The 20,076-nt window shown below is 39.7% G+C and overlaps 1 protein-coding gene across 2 annotated transcripts in view; it reads left to right on the top strand.

Annotated features, from left to right (window-relative positions):
* SCFD2 (sec1 family domain containing 2) overlaps positions 1–20,076 on the top strand; it is a 433,063-nt gene that overhangs the window by 73,616 nt on the left and 339,371 nt on the right. For both annotated transcript variants that reach the window (XM_078068601.1, XM_036106903.2), the window contains exon 3: positions 10,639–10,766. In XM_078068601.1, the coding sequence (XP_077924727.1) occupies positions 10,639–10,766 (128 nt within the window). The remainder of the gene's footprint in view (positions 1–10,638; positions 10,767–20,076) is intronic.

Raw genomic sequence — 20,076 nt, 5'->3', positions numbered from 1 at the left:
TAAATCCCACTTGGTTGTGGTGAATAATCCTTTTAATGTACTGTTGGATCCTATTGGCTAGTATCTTGGTGAGAATTTTTACATCCACATTATTCAGGGATATTGGTCTGTAATTTTCCTTTTTGGTGGGGTCTTTGTGTGGTTTTGGGATCAAGGTGATGCTGGCCTCATAGAAAGGTTGGAAAGTTTTCCTTCCATTTCTGTTTTTTGAAACAGCTTCAGAGGAATAGGTATCTTTAAATGTTTGGTAGAATTCCCCTGATAAGCCATCTGCCTTAGACTATTTTTTGTTGGGAGATTTTTGATTAGTGCTTTAATTTCCTTGCTGGTTATGAGTCTGTTCAGGTTTGTTTCTTCCTGTTTTAGTTTTCGTAGCTTTTACATTTCTAGGAATGCATCCATTTCTTACCAACTGCCTAATTTCTGGGCATGTAGTTGCTCATAATATGTTCTTATAATTGTATTTCTTTGGTGTTGGTTGTGATATCTCCTCTTGCATTAATGATTTTATTTATTTGGGTCCTTTCTCTTTTCTTTTTGATAAGTCTGGCCAGGGGTTTATCAGTCTTATTAATTCTTACAAAGTACCAGCTCCTAGTTTTGTTGATCTATTCTACTGTTCTTTTGGTTTCTATTTCATTGATTTCTGCTCTAATCTTTACTAATTCTCTTCTCTATTGCATCTAGGCTTTATTTGCTGTTCTTTCTCCAGCTCCTTATGGTGTAAGGTTAGGTTGTGTATTTGAAACCTTTCTTGTTTCTTGAGAAAGGCTTGTATTGCTATATACTTCCCTCTTAGGACTGCCTTTGCTGCCTCCCAAAGGGTTTGAACAGTTGTGTTTTCATTTTCATTTGTTTCCAAAAATTATTTTTAAAGATTTTATTTGTTTGACAGAGAGCGCAAGAGAGCACAAGCAGCAGGAGCAGGAGGAGAGGGAGAAGCAGGCTCCCCGCTGAGCAGGGAGCCTGATGTGGGGCTTGATCCCAGGACCCTGGGATCATGACCTGAACCAAAGGCAGGCACTTAACCATTTGAGCCACCCAGGCGCCCCTGTTTCCAAGAATGTTTTAAATTCTTCTTTTATTTCCTGGTTGACCCATTCATTCTTTAATAGGATGCTCTTTAACCTCCATGTACTTGAGTTCTTTCCAAATTTCCTCTTGTGATTGAGTTCAAGTTTCAAAGCATTGTGGTCTGAAAATATGCACTGAATGATCCTAATATTTTGGTACCGGTTGAGACCTGATTTCTGACCCAGTATGTGATCTGTTCTGGAGAATGTTTCATGTGCATTCGAGAAGAATGTGTATTCTGTTGCTTTAGGATGAGATGCTCTGAATATGTCTTTGAAGTCCATCTGGTCCAGTGTGTCATTCAAAGCCCTTGTTTCCTTGTTGATCTTCTGCTTAGATGATCTGTCCATTGCTGTGAGTGGGGTGTTAAAGTCCCCTACTATTATTGTGTTATTATCAATGTGTTTCCTTAGTTCTGTTATTAATTGGTTTATATAATTGGCTGCTCCCATGTCAGGAGCATAAATATTTACAATTTTTTGTAAAATTGTACAATTTTTTGTACAATTTTGTACATTGTACAAAATGTACAACAATGCCCCGCATTGTACAAGAATTTACAATTCTTGTTGGATAGACCCTTTAATTATGATATAGTGTCCTTCCTCATCTCTTATTACAGTCTTTGGTATACAATCTAATTTGGATGTTATAAAGATTGCCACTCCAGCTTTCTTTTGATGTCCGTTAGCATGATAAATGGTTTTCCACCCCTTCACTTTCAATCTGGAGGTGTCTTTGGGTCTAAAATGAGTCTCTTGCAGACAGCTTATGGATGGGTCTTGGTTTTTTGTTTTGTTGTTTTGTTTTTTTGTTTTTTTTTAAAGATTTTATTTATTTATTTGACAGAGAGATAGAGAGAGAGAACAAGTAGGCAGAGAGGCAGGCAGAGGGAGAGGGAGAAGCAGGCCCCCCGCTGAGCAGGGAGCCCGATGCAGGGCTCGATCCCAGGACCCTGGGATCATGACCTGAGCCGAAGGCTGCCGCTTAACCAACTGAGCCACCCAGGCGCCCCGGGTCTTGGTTTTTTATCCAATCTGATACCCTGTGTCGTTTGATTAGGGCATTTAACCCATTTATATTAAGAGTAACTATTGAAAGATATGAATTTAGTGTCATTTTATTACCTGTAAAGTCACTGTTTCTGTATATTCTCTCTCTTCCTTTCTGGCCTGTGTTACTTTTGGTCTCTCTCTTCACTTGCAGCATCCCCTTTAATATTTCTTACAGGGCTGCTTTAGTGATCACAAATTATTTTAGTTTCTGTTTGTCCTAGAAGCTTTTTATCTCTCCTTCTATTCTGAATGACAGCCTTGCTGGGTAAAGTATTCTTGGGTGCATATTTTTCCTCATTTAGCACCCTAATATATCATGCCAGTCCTTTCTGGCCTGCCAGGTTTCTGTGGATAGGTGTGCTGCCAGTCTTATGTTTCTACCCTTGTAGATTAAGTACCCGTTGTCCTGATCTGCTGTCAGGATTTGCTCTTTGTCTCTGAAATTTGCAAGCTTCATTATTATATGTCGAGGTGTTGACCTATTTTTATTGATTTTGAGGGGAGTTCTCTGTGCATCCTGGACTTGAATGCCTGTTTCCTTCTCCAGATTAAAGAAATTGTCAGCTATAATTTGCTCCAATATACTTTTCCCCCCCACTCTCTCTCTCTTTCCTCTTCTTCTTGGATTGCAATTATTCTAATATTGTTTCACTTTATGGTATCACTTATCTCTCAAATTCTCCCCTTGAGATCAGGAGTTCTCTCTCTCATTCTCAGCTTCTTTATTCTCCGTCATTTTGTCATCTGTATCACTAATTCTCTCTTCTGCCTCATTTATCCTAGCAGTTAGAGCCTCCATTTTTTATTGCATCTCATTAATAGCCTTTTTGATTTTGACCTGATTAGATTTTAGTTCTTTTATTTCTCCAGAAAGGGATTCTCTAGTGTCTTCTAAACTTTTTTCAAACCCAGCTAGTGTGTTTATAATCGTTAATCTGAATCCTGGTTCCATCATCTTTTATTCATACTGATTAGATCTCTGGCAGTCAGTAGTACCTCTTGTTCTCTTTTTTTGAGGGGAGTTTTTCCATCTTGTCATTCTGTCCAGGGAAGAATAGATGAACGAGAGAAGAAAATACTAAATAGCAACAATGACCCCAGAGAATTATACACTAAACACATCAGAAGAGACCAGAAACCGAGAAGAAAAAAAAAAGAGAGAGAACATAATCTGACAGGTGAACAGAACAAAGCAATACACTAAATACACTAGATCCTGAGTGTATTTTGGTCTGTTAGAAAACTAGATCCCAAAATTGTAAAGAAAGAAAAATTCATATATATATATATATATATATATATATATATATATATATATATATATAATTAAATAAAACGAAAGGATAGAATATAACTGTAAAAATGAAAATTAAAAAGGACTTAGAAAAAAAGAAAGAATATAACCAGACAGATGAACAGAGTAGAGCAATACACTCTATTCTGGGTGTATTTTGTCCTGTTTGTTAGAAGAAACTACATACCAAAATTATAAAGAAAGAAAACTTGTACATATACAAAAATAAAATTAAATACAATTAAAGAATAGAATGTAATTTCAAAAATGACAATTAAAAAAGACTTAGAAAAGAGTTGGTGGGGTGCCCGGGTGGCTCAGTCGGTTAAGTGTCTGCCTTCAGCCCAGGTCATGAACCCAGCGTCCTGGGATCGAGCCCCGCATCTGGGGGTGCTCAGTGGGGAGCCTGCTTCTCCCTCTCCCTCTGCCTGCCTATCTGCCTACTTGTGATCTCTCTCTCTGTCAAATAAATAAAATCTTAAAAAAAAGAAAGAAAGAAAAGAGTTGGTAAAATAAATTAGTTGAAAAGGAATAAGAAAAAAAATTAAAATTGAAAGACTAAAGAATCATGAGAAGAAACCCTGAATTCTATATTCTATTTTCCCCTAGTGCTAGAGTTTTGTAGTTCTCATTGATCGGTAAACTTGGTCTTAGCCAGCTGGATGTTCCTGCTGATCTTCTGGGGGAGGGGCCTGTTGCACTGAATCTCAGGTTTCTTTGCCCCAGGCAGAACTGCACTGCCCTTGCCAGGGGTCAGGCTAAGTAAGCGGCTCCAGATTGCTCTATGTGGCTTTTGTTTCCTGAAGGCTTTCTGTGCTCCTTTAGAGGATAAAAATAAAAATGGCCTCATCCCCAATATCCAGCCCCAGAGCTGAAAGATCTTAGCCCCACTCCTCAGTGTGCCCTCAGGGAAAAGCAGTCAATCACTTCTGTCTCCCTGGTTTCCATCTGCACCATGTTCACCCAGCCCGTGACCAAACATTTTTTATCTCAGGCACCTGACCCTGTTTGGTCTGCACACTTTGCAGCCTCCTGCACCTCGCACCCATACTGCTCCTCCTGGGGGAAGGAAGGAGAGTCTCACCTCGTTCTGCCATTTGCTGGGTGGTAGCCTGACTGTTGATGGCAACACCGAGCTGAGAGCCCACTCCTGGGCTCGCTGAGGGCAGCCAGCTTCCCTGCTCTGATGCCTGCGAACTCTGCCATGCTCAGGCAATCCTGTTCTTTCTGTAACCCCGGGGATCCTGAGACTACACTGTCACACCTAGCATTCTGCCCCACTTCGCCTCCTGAGCATCTTTCAGGCAGAGACATCCCTCACCAGAGCAGATTTCTAAAAGTTCTGAATTTGTTGGGGCGCCTGGATGGCTCAGTCGGTAGGCGACTGCCTTCGGCTCAGGTCATGGTCTCAGGGTCCTGGGATCGAGCCCCGCATTGGGCTCCCTGCTCTGTGGGAGGCCTGCTTCTCCCTCTCCCACTCCCCCTGCTTGTGTTCCCTCTCTCGCTGTCTCTCTCTGTCAAATAAATAAAATCTTTAAAAAAAAAATTAAAAAAAAAAAAAAGTTCTGAATTTGTGCTCCACTGCTCTATCACTTTCTGGTAGCTTGCTTAGGGAGGCTTCCTCCTACTGCGATTTATCTTCCCATATATCGCCTTGGGGTCACTTCTCTGTATCTCCTACCTTGCCAAAAGGGGTCGCTTTTCTATTTGTAGAATTGCAGTAATTCTTGTCTTAGATCTCTGGTTGAGTTCACAGGTTTGATAGCTCTCTAGCAGAATTCTAGGGATCAGATGAAATTAGGGTCCCCTACTCCTCCACCATCTTCTCCTTCCACCTGTGATATTGTTTAAAACAAAAAGTGCCAAATCCTGAGAGCAAACTTTTCTTGCTTCATGAGGTAATATGGATCTACTTCACTCTTCACTCTATTCCATTCTATCTTATGTGAGGCCCACATATAAACTTAAAAGGATAATAGAAGATATATTAAGGATTAAAAAAGAAAACCAACATGAAGGCTTTAAAATTACTGACATTCTATGCAATCGATTCTCTTTGATGATTTGCATAATACAGGCATGGCAAGGTTTAGTAGAAAGATAACTGAGCTCAGAAGCCAGTTGTCTGGGGGTGAGTCCTGGTTTTGCCACTTACAGGTTGAGTGTACTTAAGTAAGTCATTTGGCTTCTCTGAGGCTCTTTAAATTGGGGCAACGATCATGGCTTAGCTCATGATGTGAGGATCAAATGAGACATAAGAAATTGTTTTGTAGATTCCTAAATGCTTCTAAAAGAGAAGGTAGTGGTGGTATTTAAAAGTATTTTTAAATATTATATTTTATTTACCTTTCAAAAATCTGTCTTAAGTTGACCATGAAATAAAGAAACAAGCTGTTTTGGGGTGGGTCTGATTATTAAAATGATGTTGCCCAGCTGTTGCTGAATTTAAGACAAAAGACTAAGCAAGATGAGGTAGGTTTATAGTTTAGCATAAAGGGTTTAGATTAGGTATGAGTAGGATCTAATAGCAGTTTGATTTATTTGAAGCTGTAGTGTTTTTCTCAGGCATATTATAAAATTTTCTTTAGGTGCCTTCAAAAATGAAAAACAGATTTTCATGTGTTTGTGTTGGGTGAGGTAGTGTCCTACTGAAGATGTAAAGATGATTAATTTACTACCATCTCTAATGTTCACCTCTACCCCAAACGTCATACATCCACTTTATGTCAGTCTGGAAATATTTATGGAATCTGAACTCTTCATAAAAGTAACAATTCTAGTTTTAAAATATCCTGTTGTGTGCAGTTTGCAGAATTTCAGTATAATTAACGAGACAAGAAGCTAGCATAGAAGTCATTGCTTAAAAACCTTCCTTAATTTTAGCCATTCTGACAGGTGTAAAGTGGTATCTCATCATAGTTTTGATTTGTATTTCCCTGATGATGAGTGATGTTGAGCCTCTTTTCATGTGTCTGTTGGCCATCCACATGTCTTCTTTGGAAAAACGTCTATTCGTGTTTCTGCCTATTTTTTAACTGGATTATTTGTTTTAAAAAATTTTGCTTCCTATAGCTGTAAGTCTTGAGGTAATCTATAGAAAAGTTTCTTATTTTATTCCTGAAAATCAAAATTCTTTACATCAGCATGTCATATATAGGAGGATTGCTTGAGTTGGAGTTTTCAGTATTTCAGTGTGTATCATGAATTCTGTATTATGTATTGTTGAACTATTCATATTAGAAAATGAAGCTACTGGCAGTGTTTATCCATACATGTATACAAATAGATGGAAAAGACTAATGTACTTCCAAAACAGGCTTTCTTCTATATCTTATGAGAAAATTCTGACCTTTGATTTTTCTCTTATTACTACCACTGCTGTTGCTACTGCTATGTTTATTGAACGCTTAGTATGTGTCAGGCATTGTTCTAGGTGCTCTCGATATATTAACACCTTCAATTCTCATAATAATCCGCTGACTAGGTACTATTACCATCCCCAAGTTAATGGAGGAGGAAACATGTATAGAGAGATTAGGTAACTCTCCTGGGCTAATGAGTAGAACCAGACCCTTTATTGTTTGGTTCCAGAACGCGTGCTTCTACAGTACTGCCTACCACTAGTCTATTACACTTGTTGTGATAGCACTCTGTGTATTGCTTATTCCATCATTAGGAAAATAGAACATTTGCACAGTTGGAAAGGATAAAGATTTGCACAAAATACACTGTTAAGATTATAGTGTGGATTTTAATTAACTTCTCTTGACTTACAAAATTTGACATCAGGAATTGATTTCATATGAAACTTCAATAGTGTGAAATGTCTATTGGATCAATTTTTATGAGCATATTAAAGAAAGGCAGTGATTAACTCCCACACTCAACTCAGATGCTGACATAAGAGTAAGCGTGCAAACTACAACGCAGCAGTAACAGAGTGACTTGGAGAAGAAGTGGGTGCAGGACACAGCAGAGCAGCCAGTAAGTACAATTTGATCCCCTTTAGTGCCAGTCATTCGGAGAGCTAGAATTTGTTCATGCATGTTAACTTGGTAAACTTAAAATGACCATGTATGACGTGGGGGTCAGTTTGGTGTGTTTAGGAAACTGTTTTGTTCAGGAAGAAACATTAGAAACTGTCACACATATCTAGACAATCAGAATTGTTTATATCAGCAAAACAATTTTCAAGGAAACATGACCTGACTCTGCATCAGTGTTAGAGATCATGGAAACCTTATGTATTTCTTATAAAATGTTTCAATAGAAAACAGCCAGAGTGTATAAGCCCCATGTGACTTTAATACATATGAACAAATCAGGATTGTATGAAAAAAATACTCAGTGTCATTAAGTGAAGTAGCTGAATATATTACAAACCCTTGATCGCATTGACAGTATCATAGCAGTAGTCAACAACCATAACAATAATTGTGAATCAGGAAAGTGCTTTATGTGCATTATCATATTTAACCCTCTCACGGATGAGAAAATGGAGGGAAACAGTTACATGCACATGGTTGTACAACTAGCAAGTGTTATTCATTCATTTATTCAGTATTTATTGAGTATAACTACCATGGAGCCTGGCACCGTTCTAGGGAGTGGGGACTTAGCAATGAGTAAAACAAGGACCTACTTTCCGAGAAGGACCTTACCTTCTGGGAGGGAGATAGACAACAAACAGATAAACATGGAAGCATATGCTCAGTCAGTTGATAATAAAGATTATGTAGAACAGTAAGGCCCAGGAAGGGGGAGGAGTGCCAGGGTAAGGTGCCCGGATGGGCTGTCGTTACTTCTTTATATGGGATAGTAAGGGGGAACCTCTCTGATAAGGCAATGTTTTAGCAGACGCTGGAAGAGAGAGAGGGATATTTGTAGAGGAAGAACATTCCTGGCAAAGGAGAAGAGGTCCCTGTGCTTGGAGTGCCTGAGGAAGATCAGAGAGGCTGTGTAGTTGCTAGGTGTGAAGGGGAGAATGGTCAGAGTGTGAACCCAGATTTTATCTGACCCCAAAGCCCACATTTTCACCACTACACTAATCCGATGGGCCAATCACAGTATTACATAACCTACTGTGATTTTGGAGACACTCTGTATTAGCAAAATGCATACTCTCATAGAAAAGTGGAGGGCAGTGAAGTTCTACTCTAGAAGTTGTGGGTTGAGTTGAGAATATGTGAGAAATCCGTGTGGCTTGGGGAGAGGTGCTTTGGAGAACAAAAGGTGGGGAACAATTGTGGACCATATTGGGGAACCTGGGAGTATACCTCCCCTGCTCAGAATACTTTAGTGGTTCTCTATTGCCTTTGGAGTTTTGGGGACATTATGTAGCTTTCCCAAAGCCCCATAGGATATAGACCTAGTTTTGAATGATGATAAAGACCATTTTCATTACTGCTAAGCTATGCTGCTCTTTTCAGAATGTGAAATAGTTGCATACTCCTTGGCTTCCTGTCACCTACGGAAGGATAAGCCTTGGCAGGGAGCGCAGGGCCATATGTAGTAGCTCCTTCCTCCACTTTTACCCTTCCTTCTGCTGCCCCTCCCTTGCATCCAGGCATGGAGCAAAACAGTACTCTTCAGTGCCATGTATGTGGGACTTTGTACTGAAATGAAATATCTGAAATATCCTTCTCCCTCTTGTTTTCTTGTTTAGAAAGATTTTTATATCCTTGAAGACTTGATCGCTTTCCTTCCCAGACTGAGTTACAACTTCTTGCCGTGGCTGCTTTCAGAGCTTACGTATCTCTGTACTTGCTCATCGTTTCCAGTGGAAATCATTCTTTGAGTCCCTGTCCTTCTAGCCAGGATTAGAGCCCTTGCTCTGTGCTACCAGAAAAAGCTATGCAAGCATGGACCTGCTTCTTATCACATTTTTGGGGGGGAGAATTTTCCAGCCTCTTCTTTCAGACTCTAAGTCATTGAGAGCGTGTGCCTCATTTTGATCTATGTTGCAACCACTTAGATGAGCACTTGGCGTATAGTTTACTGGCTCATTCAGATTAAACTTAGAATATTGGATGCTGAGTTATAATGATGACAGTTTTGATTAGAGCAAAACAAGTAGAATATGTTGGGCAGTGATGTCAGTTCACTCAGAAAAAAATAGATGGTAATAAAAACAGCACTACTAAATGAAAGATTATTGTGTGCCAGATATTAAACTCAGTGCTGCAACACATCATTCCATTATTCTAAATGAAATTCAAACTTGAAAGATACACCTTATTAGGTATAACTTTCGAGTTAAATTAATGTCATGTTAGATATAACTTTTAAAACTAAACTCTAAAAAATGCATTCATTTTCAAACTGTTGCTCACTGGATGGTAGGGGATGTTAGTGGGACTTTAAGTGGAGGGAAAATGTCCTTAGAAAGGGACAGACGTCAGCTTTGTTTTTTTATACTCCGTTTTTAAAGCGTTACTACAAATGTGTATACTTGGCTACATGCAGAGATCTTCCGGAAAGAACACTGTACTCATTTATAATTTGGACATAGCATGGTGGGTGAGACAGAGGGCTGTTGGAAAAGTGAGCCCAGATGAGACCCTGCATAATGCAGTGCTTCGTGCTGGATCAACGGTTAATTGTAAAGGCTTCAGAAGTGCCATCCTTACAACCTAAGGCCCAAAGTGGGCTACTTAAGGCCACGGTCACTTAGCCTAATTCCTGACTTTCATTCAGTACAAAACCCATTCATTAGGAAGTCTATTGAGTAGTTTTTACACAGGAATTCTCATTGCTGATTGCTTTGTGTTTCCCTGACAAGTATACTATCTCAAACATATAAGCTTATAATCACTGATAAATCATTTTTAGACATGTTTTTAATTTGGGCTTACAAACCATTTATATGTTACTCTAGCAATGTTGAATTATACTCTGAAATATTTTTGAATGCAAATCTCAAAACAATTTATCATACACTTTTCTCACACTTCTCATAACACAATGTAGCTTTTCTTCCCGCCCTCGCCCCCCCAAAAAAGGGGGTGTTGATTTTATTATTTCCTTAATTTCTCAATATTTTGTGCTAAGTAAAGTGGATTAGATATTCTTTATTTAATCTTAGTACTTAAAGCCTATCAGAAGGAAAGACTATATTAGTGCTCAGAAAGGATATTTAAGAAATTATTTTGCTTTTGACTCTTCTCGTTATCCAGTAGACATTTATTCTAAAGCTCTTTTGTGGTTTTATTGCAGTGACCCAGCTGCCAGAGCTCTGTGGGAAGCCTTACTGAGCACCAAGCACAAAGAGGCAGTGATGGAAGTCCGGAGACATCTAGTGGAAGCAGCAAGCAGAGAAAACCTGCCAATCAAGATGAGTATGGGTAAGCATGTCCACCTCTAGGACAGACAGTAACCATGGGCTCCGAGGAAGTTGATTTGAGCTTCTCTGAACTGTGGGCCAATCTAGCCAGCATGGCATCTCAGTGAAAGTATCGAAGACATTTGTAAATTGTTGAAAGAGTAGGCAAGGAGTAGGGGGGACACACTGCCCTCAGGGGTCAGCAATGACCCCCTTTTTTAGACTCAACTTTGGGAACGAACACCTTCTCTCCTACCCTCTCTCCCTCCCTCCCTCAACTTCCTTCCTTCCTTCCTCTCTCTTTCTTTCCACAGTTCTAGATACACATTAATAACAAGTGTGTTTACTGTATAGAGTTCCTTATCCATGAGAATGGTAAAACAAGAACAGATTCATATTGTGAATCAAGAAAAGTAGGATTGCACAAAGGTTTTGGTGATAAGGTTAATTTATATTGCAGTTCAATGATGTAACCTAACGATGTTATCACAGAGCATAAATCAATTTTTATTACTCAGTATAGGACTCTTGAAAGATCAACACACTTTACTTTTCTAAAGGACTGTATCTTTTTAAAAATATCAAAGCCAGAAATAAATTGTTAAAAAAGACAGGTAACCCCATGAATTCAAATTTAAATGTTTGAGTTTTCTGTTGACCAAAGGGGAGAAAAAAGCCTCAGATGAAATGATTTACATTCTCCTCAAACTCCAGACATGGGGAGAGAAAAAAGAAGGAAAGATACAGACAGTTGTTAGCAAACTTTGGTTGTAAGAAGGACTGAAAACATTGGCCAAAATCACACTTTATCCATGTGCCAACTGTAATTTGGTAAAAGCTTAACAGTGCGGCTCTCCGTTTCTGCTTCCTATCACTAGTCAGAATTTCTGGTGTGTCTCATTTTCATATACCAACAGATAAATCACCATGAACAGTAAGAAAAGATCTGGAGCTTAAACATAATAAAACACTGGTATTTGAAAATTCCTTATCACATAGCTTATCATAAAAAAAAATCATGCTCTGGTCTCTTAAATGGCTGGAATGCTTTTTCTAACACCGTTTAAAACTATGAAATATGCTTTAAACTATGTACAATTCTCCCAACCCCTACTGTAAATTCTACTGAAGTATACATTTTTCTGTGATAGAGGTTTCTAATACTTTTGAGACATTAAACAGAAATTTTAACTCGAGATTGAGGATTCTCTTGTATTTAAATTGACTAAGAGTGATCCCGTGATTCTAACCTCAGATCTTAAATATAAAATTTCTCAGTACAAGGTAAAATCATATTAAAACCTTATGAACATCAATAGAAAGAAACACCATTCTGTGAAAGGAAAAAAGTTTAATTGCTAAAACAAAGAAAAAGTTCATTTTATCATTTCACATATAAACACATGCCATATTTCCAAGAGCTTGTTATTAAATTGTCAGTTAGCTAAATAAATGTGTTCCAAAAAAGTGATTTTTAAAACATTGTAAGCTGAATTGATTTTTTCCCACTGGCTTTCAAGATGAAAAATGTATCCTGAAAGTACAAAAGAAGTAGACTCTGAGAAACCCATTTGTTTGGATCCAAAATGTCCATTTACAGAAGAAATGAGTAGAAGATGCCTGTCTCAGTTTCTACATTTTACACAGACTCTGTCTCTCTGGAGTCCTTCTGTGGTTGGAGGATCTTCACCAGTCTGTCCTCTTGCTCTCTGCAGAATGGACATACTTCCCAGTGTTTAATGGTTGGCAGGAAGATCACATTGGAGCTGAAGGAAAACAGATTTCTATGACATCTTTCTTTTGCAGCCAGATTTCTTGGCAAAGTATTCTATGCTTGATTTATTCTGTTTCTTCATTATTTTCTTGCTTATTAATCTAGTGCAGTCTGTCTTCTGACACTTTTTTACTAAATGCTAAGTGAAATAAGTCAAGCAGAGAAAGTCAATTATCATACGGTTTCACTTATTTGTGGAACATAAGGAATAGCATGGAGGACATTAGGAGAAGGGGGAGGAAATTGGAGGGAGAGATGAACCATGAGAGACTATGGACTCTGAGAAACAAACTGAGGGTTTTAGTGGGGAAGGGCTGGGGGGATGGGTTAGCCTGGTGATGGGTATTAAGGAGGGCACGTACTGCATGGAGCACTGAGTGTTATACGAAAACAATGAATCGTGGATCACCACATCAAAAACTAATGATGTATTGTATGGTGACAAACATAACATAATAAAATAAAATTAAAAAAAAAAAGTCTCCCAGACCACTAAATAGAAGTTTGTTTTTCTCAGTCCTCATCCTCCTTGACTTCTTCGTAGCATTCACTTCTAGACTCACTGCTGCCTTGTGCATGTGATTATGATGGGGTGCAAAGCCAGCTATGTCTGGTTCTGTCACCGAACAGCCAAACTTCAATTTCTCTATCCAGAAAAATAGGGAAAATACCTATTTCCTGGAATATTGAAGGAGAAAGAAAGCTCTGAGCACAGTGAAGGTTCTGACGGAAGCAGACTGGGATTGGTGTGCGGTGGGCCTAGAAGCAGAAGTCTGGGAGAAGGAATCTACACGGGAAACCAGATTATAAGAAGGTTGTTTGACAAGAGGGCAATCAAAGCAAACAAACCACGTTTGATGATTTTCCCCTTTCTTTCTGGGAAATATGCTTACTCATTCTTCCCAATTCACTTGTCCTTTTCTAGTCTTTATGCTGAGTATCTCCCTTTTGATAACACATTCTCTTTTTATGCAGAATTCTAAATAGTTTTCCCATTTTCAGCTTAGTGATGATTACATTCTGTCACCTTGTCCCTGAGTCTGTTCACCCCCCAAATCATGTTGCTTGTATTGGGATTTCCAAGCTTCTGTGGTCACTTCTGTAGAAAAATCTTTTGAGCTACATTTCCAGATGATAATCTGATCCATTACATTGAGATACATCTTAATTTACCCTCCAAGTTCTGGGCACTGTAGTGTCGCTTCATATACTATTAAATGGGATGAGTTCTTTCAACCGTTTGTGAAAAGAGGCCTTTTGCACCCTTTACCATTGCAGTTGCCTCTAGTTTGGAGCCATAGACAGAGCCCTAGTTTGTTCATGTCCCTCCGAAAATGTGATGTCCAGAGCTGAAGAACAGTGTCTTGGTCTTCACCTCTTTTTGGATACTATACTTCTCCTAATGAAGCTCCAGATGAAATTAGTGAGTTTTACTTCCCACCAATGCCACACTTAGTATCATTTCCTTCTTTACCACTTCATACTACTGGCTTTAAAAAACAGCAGTAAATCAAAGCACTCTACAGTCTTACTCAATCTATACTTTTTTCAACATCATTGAGGATACTGTGTTTCCTTTATTGGTACTTGAGTTCATCCAGTTCTGACTGGATAACAACTACACTTTGATCACATTAATATCTTTTGCCTTCATTTTGGAGAATTTTATCTGGGACTAAGGGGAGCATGTGTGCATACACATCCGTGTGTGTGTGTGTGTGTGTGTGTGTGTGTGAAATGAGTGGGGAAATTGTCAAACTGCAAAAAATCCAGTAAGACCCACATACCATGTGATATATAGTAATTTATAAAAGATGAGAAAATCTGGCTGCCTCACAGGACACATACACGGATTATTAACTGTCACACTTCCTTGTCTTCATATAGACGCTGTTACCACAATTTGAGGAATGGGGAAGGGAATTGATTTTTTAACAGAGTTTTTTTTGTTTTTGTTTTTGTTTTAAGTTTTATTTACTTATTTGTCAGAGAGAGAGAGCACAAGAGAGAGAGAGAGCACAAGCAGGGAGAGCAGTGGGCAGAAGGAGAAGCAGCCCGCTCAGCGGGGAGCCCGATGTGGGACTCGATCCCAGGATGCTGGGATCATGACCTGAGCCGAAGGCAGCCGCTTAACCAACTGAGCCACCCACGCGCCGCTTAGCAGAGTTTTACACGGTTTATTTCATGCAATGCTTTCAATAATCTTTTGAATTTGGTACTTTTTTTTCTTACTCCCATTTCACAGACAGGAAAGACTGAGACCCAAAAAGGTGCCGTTTCTTTTCCAGGATTCCCGTGCCAGTTGTGAAGTTATTGTCTCTCAGCTCTCACCTCACCCTTCCCCTCTGTAACACTCCGGCTGGCTCCCTGCTAGAGGGAGAGGGCAAGGCTGGCAGGGAAGGAGCCACGTGCCCCTTCCTCTCTGCTTCCTGCGGTCAGGGTCAGGCGGGCACCCCTGCACCACAGCAGCGCCGGGCCGCGTGGCGGTAGCGGCTGAATCCGCTGTGCAGTCCGCCGCCCGGTGCAGGAGCGGCTTCGTAGGCCTGCCCCTGCAGAGGTGCCCGCGGAGCCGAGAACGGCTCGGTTCTCGGACGTCTGAGTTTCAGTCACACGTCCCTGTGTTTCTCAGTTTTAATAATTCCGACCTCTTCCCTTTGTTTCCTCCGTCCAGTGGCGGGATCTGCTTCCAACAGTTGCCACGGCTACGATACCTTGGAGTTCTCTTAGTACCCTGTCAGGGATGCAGTTAACGGTTTTGCACGTTACGTTTTCTCTGTTCAGATAACTGCTGTGTCTTGTGCCTTTCCGGGCCCAGACTGATACAGTCGTACAGCAAGTAAGCCAGGATACAAACCTGGGTCTGCTGACTTCTGTATCGGGCCTCTCTCTAGATAGAGGAATCGAACTACTGAGACACAGAGATGATTGTGCCATTCCTGCGCTTAAAACCCTTGGGTGGGCCCCCACTGCCTCAAGAGAGTGGCCGACCTCCTCAGCATGCTGATTATAAAATTCCTCTGCCGTCTGGCTGGATGTTTCCCCATCCTTTCCCACTGCCTTCCCTCCCTTCTCCCCATACCCCAGCAGGAACTCCTGCAGAGCCAGATCTTTCTTGTCTTTGCCTGCAGTCTTCCCATTTGATTGTCCCAGCAGATCCACGTCCGCCTTCTCTACTGTGCTTCTGGAGACTAACCATTTTGGACTACCTCAACAGGCTTCCCTGTCCTTGACCTCTCAGGTAGATTCGGCCAATGGGAGGCACCGGCAGGGGTTTTAGAGGGTGAGAGGAGAATGTCCTTAGGGTATCATTTGTCTGTCTTCTTCCTTGCCAGGATGCTATTGGTTGCATCCTTCTACTCGTCCCTTGGTTTCTTTAACCTGCATTCTTGTAAAAAGTCCCATCATTAAGCTTGCCTTATTTTCCTTGTTTGAGTGTGCCATCTCTTTCCTGCCCAGACCTTGACTAATATAACCATTCACTTTCGAGTGCACACGTGTGCATGCATACACACACACACATCTTTCTTTTCAAAGCCCATCTTACTTTTCAGGATCTAATGTAGAAGTCACTTTCTCTGTGAAACCATATCTAATCTCCTTCTGCTCTTCTTCCTATGCCCTTCCTCAGCAGGCTGAATTGATTGCTCTGGCTTCTGAGGACCCACAGCTCTTTTTCTTGTTGCACTTACCACAGTGCATTGTAGCTAAATGTGTGTGGATCTGAAACCTGCTAGTTAGTGTCCATATCATATTCTTCCCTGGCTGTTTAGCTTGGTACATAGAGGATGGCTTAGTACTTGGGAATGGATTGCTTAATGAGTGTGGATGAGTAATACAGGGACAATGGCTATTTCCACTTTCACTTACATGCATTAATATTTCTATTTACAAATTTCCTTTCTGATAATTCTTGTTCCTTTTGATGTGTGTGTAGCATCCAATCATGTCTTCTCCCTTGGGTTCTTTTTTCTTTTCTTTTCTTTTCTTTTTAAGATTTTATTGATTTATTTATTTGAGAGAGAGAGAGCGTGCATGTGCACGAGTTGGGGGAGGGGCAGAGGAAGAGGGACAAACAAACTCCCTGATGCAGGGCTTGATCTCAGGACCCTGAAATCATGAACCTAGCTGAAGTCAGACACTTAACTGACTGAGCCACCCAGGTGTCCTCCTTGGGTTCTTTTCCCTTGGTCATCATGTCACTCTGCTCTTCTGATTATCTTCCTCTTTTTTTTTTTTTTAATTAGTTTCAGGGATAGAATTTAGTGATTCATCAGTTGCATATAACACCCAGTGCTCATTATATCAAATGCCCTCCTTAATGCCCATCACCCAATTACCCCTTCCCCCTACCCACTTCCCCTCCAGCAACCCTCAGTTTGTTTCCTAGAGTTCAGCATCTCTTATGGTTTGCCTCCCTTTTAATTTTTATCTTATTTTATTTTTCCTTCCTTCCCCTATGTTCATCTGTTTTGTTTCTTAAATTCCACATATGAGTGAAATCATATGGTATTTGTCTTTCTTTGACTGACTTATTTCAGTTAGCATTATACCCTCTAGTTCCATCCATGTTGTTACAAACAGCAAGATTTCAGTTTTTTGATGGCTGAGTAAAATTCCATTGTGTGTGTGTGTGTGTGTATAAATATAAATATATATATGTATATATATATATCACATCTTCTTTATCCATTCATCTGTCAATGGACATCTGGACTCTTTCCATATTTTGGTTATTGTGGACATTGCTGCTATAAACATTGGGGTGCAGGTGCCCCTTTGAATCACTATGTTTGTATCCTTTGGATAAATACCTAGTAGTGCAATTGCTGGGTCATAGGGTAGCTCTATTTTTAACTTTTTGAGGAACGTCCATACTGTTTTCCAGAGTGGTTGCACCAGCTTGCATTCCCACCAACAGTGTAGGAGGGTTCCCCTTTCTCCACATCCTTGCCAACATCTGTCATTTCCTGACTTGTTAATTTTAGCCATTCTGACTGGTGTGAGGTGGTATCTCATTGTGCTTTGTTTGTTTGTTTGTTTGTTTTAGTTTCAGAGGTAGAGTTTAGTGATTCATCAGTTGCAAATAACACCCAGTGCTCTTTACATCAAGTGCCCTCCTTAATGCCCATCATCCAGATACCCCATCCCCCTACCCACCTCCCCTCCAGCAACCCTTAGTTTGTTTCCTATAGTTAAGAGTCTCTTATGGTTTGTCTCCCTCTCTGATTTTGTCTTATTTTATTTTTCCTTTCCTTCCCCTATGTTCATCTGTTTTGTTTCTTAAATTCCACATATGAGTGAAATCATATGATAATTGTTTTTCTCTGACTGACTTATTTCACTTAGCATAATACTCTCTAGTTCCATCCATATCATTGTAAATGGTAAGATTTCATATTTTTAGATGGTTAAGTGATATTCTGTTGTGTGTATGTGTGTGTATATATATATCACATCTTCTTTATCCATTCATCTGTCAATGGACATCTGGGCTCTTTCCATAGTTTGGCTGTTGTGGACATTGCTGCTATAAATATTGGGGTGCAGGTGCCCCTTTGGATCACTATGTTTGTATCCTTTGGGTAAATACCAGCAATTGCACTACTAGGTATTTATCATTGTGGTTTTGATTTGTATTTCCCTAATGCCGAGTGACACTGAGTACTTTTTCATGTGTCTTTTGGCCATCTGGATGTCTTCTTTGGAGAAATGTCTGTTCATGTCTTCTGCCCGTTTCTTGATTGGATTCTTTGTTCTTTGGGTGTTGATGACAAGTTCTTTATAGATTTTGGATACTAGCCCTTTATCTGATAAGATATTTGCAAATATCTTCTCTCATTCCATAGTTGCCTTTTAGTTTTGTTGGCTGTTTTCTTTGCTGTGTAAAAGGTTTTTATCTTGATGAAGTCCCAATAGTTAATTTTTGCTTTTGTTTCTCTTGCCTTTGGAGACATGTCTAGCAAGAAGTTGCTGCAGTTGATGTCAAAGAGGTTGTTGCCTGTGCTCTCCTCAAGGATTTTGATGGATTACTGTCTCACATTTAGGTCTTTCATCCATTTTGAGTCTATTTTTGTGTATGGTGTAAGGAAACGGTCTAGTTTCATTCTTCTGCATGTGGCTGTCCAATTTTCCCAACACCATTTGTTGAAGAGACTGTCTTTTTTCCATTGGATATTCTTTCCTGCTTTGTCAAAGATTAGTTGACCATAGAGTTGAGAGTCCATTTCTGGGTTCTCTATTTTGTTCCATTGATCTATGTGTCTGTTTTTGTGCCACTACCATACTGTCTTGGTGATTACAGCTTTGTAATAGAGCTGGATGTCTGGAATTGTGATGGCCACCATCTTTGGTTTTCTTTTTCAACATTCCTTTGGCTATTCAGGGTCTTTTCTGTTTCCATACAAATTTTAGGATTGTTTGTTCCAGCTCTGTGAAGTATGTTGATGGTATTTTGATAGGGATTGCATTGAATGTGTGTATATTGCTTTGGGTAGCATAGACATTTTAACAATATTTGTTCTTCCAATCCATGAGCATGGAACATTTTTCCATTTCTTTGTGTCTTCCTTAATTTCTTTCATGAGTGTTCTGTAGTTTTCAGAGTAGAGATCCTTTACCTTTTTGGCTAGGTTTATTCCTAGGTTTCTTATGGTTTGGGGTTTAGTTGTAAATAGGATTGATTCCTTGATTTTTCTTTCTTCTGCCTCATTGTTAGTGTATAGAAACAGCTGACTTCTGTGCATTGATTTTTAAATCCTGCACTTTGCTGAATTCCTGTATGAATTCTAGCAATTTTGGGGTGGAGTCTTTTGGGTTTTCTACATAGAGTATCATCTCATCTGCAAAGAGTGGAAGTTTGACTTCTTCTTTGCTGATTTGGATGCATTTTATTTCTTTTTGCCGGCTGATTGCTGAGGCTAGGACTTCCAGTACTATGCTGAACAACAGTGGTGAGAGTGGACATCCCTGCCATGTTCCTGACCTTAGGGGAAAACCTCTCAATTTTCCCCATTGAGAATGATATTTGCTGTGGGTTTTTCATATATGGCTTTTATGATATTGAGGTATGTTCCTTCTATCCCTATACTGCAGAGAGTTTTTATTAACAAAGGATGCTGTATTTTGTCAAATGCTTTTTCTGCATCTATTGAGAAGATCATATGGTTCTTGTCCTTTCTTTTAATAATGTGGTTTATCACATTGATTGATTTGTGGATGCTGAACTGCCCTCGCAGCCCAGGAATAAATCCCACTTGGTTGTGGTGAATAATCCTTTTAATGTACTATTGGATCCTATTACCTAGTATCTTGACAAGAATTTTTGCATCCATGTTCGTCATGGATATTGGTCTGTAATTCTCCTTTTTGATGGGGTCTTTGTCTGGTTTTGGGATTAAGGTAATGCTGGCCTCATAGAATGACTTTGGGAATTTTCCTTCCATTTCTATTTTTTGAAACAGTTTCAGGAGAATAGGTGTTAATTCTTCTTTATATGTTTGGTAGAATTCTGCTGGGAGGCCATCCCTGATTATCTTCTTTTTTCTGATAATTGTTTAAT

The sequence above is a fragment of the Halichoerus grypus genome, chromosome 3, assembly GCF_964656455.1.
Source record: "Halichoerus grypus chromosome 3, mHalGry1.hap1.1, whole genome shotgun sequence".
NCBI classification, from domain to species: Eukaryota; Metazoa; Chordata; class Mammalia; order Carnivora; family Phocidae; genus Halichoerus; species Halichoerus grypus.
This window is presented reverse-complemented; position numbering and strand designations above follow the sequence as displayed.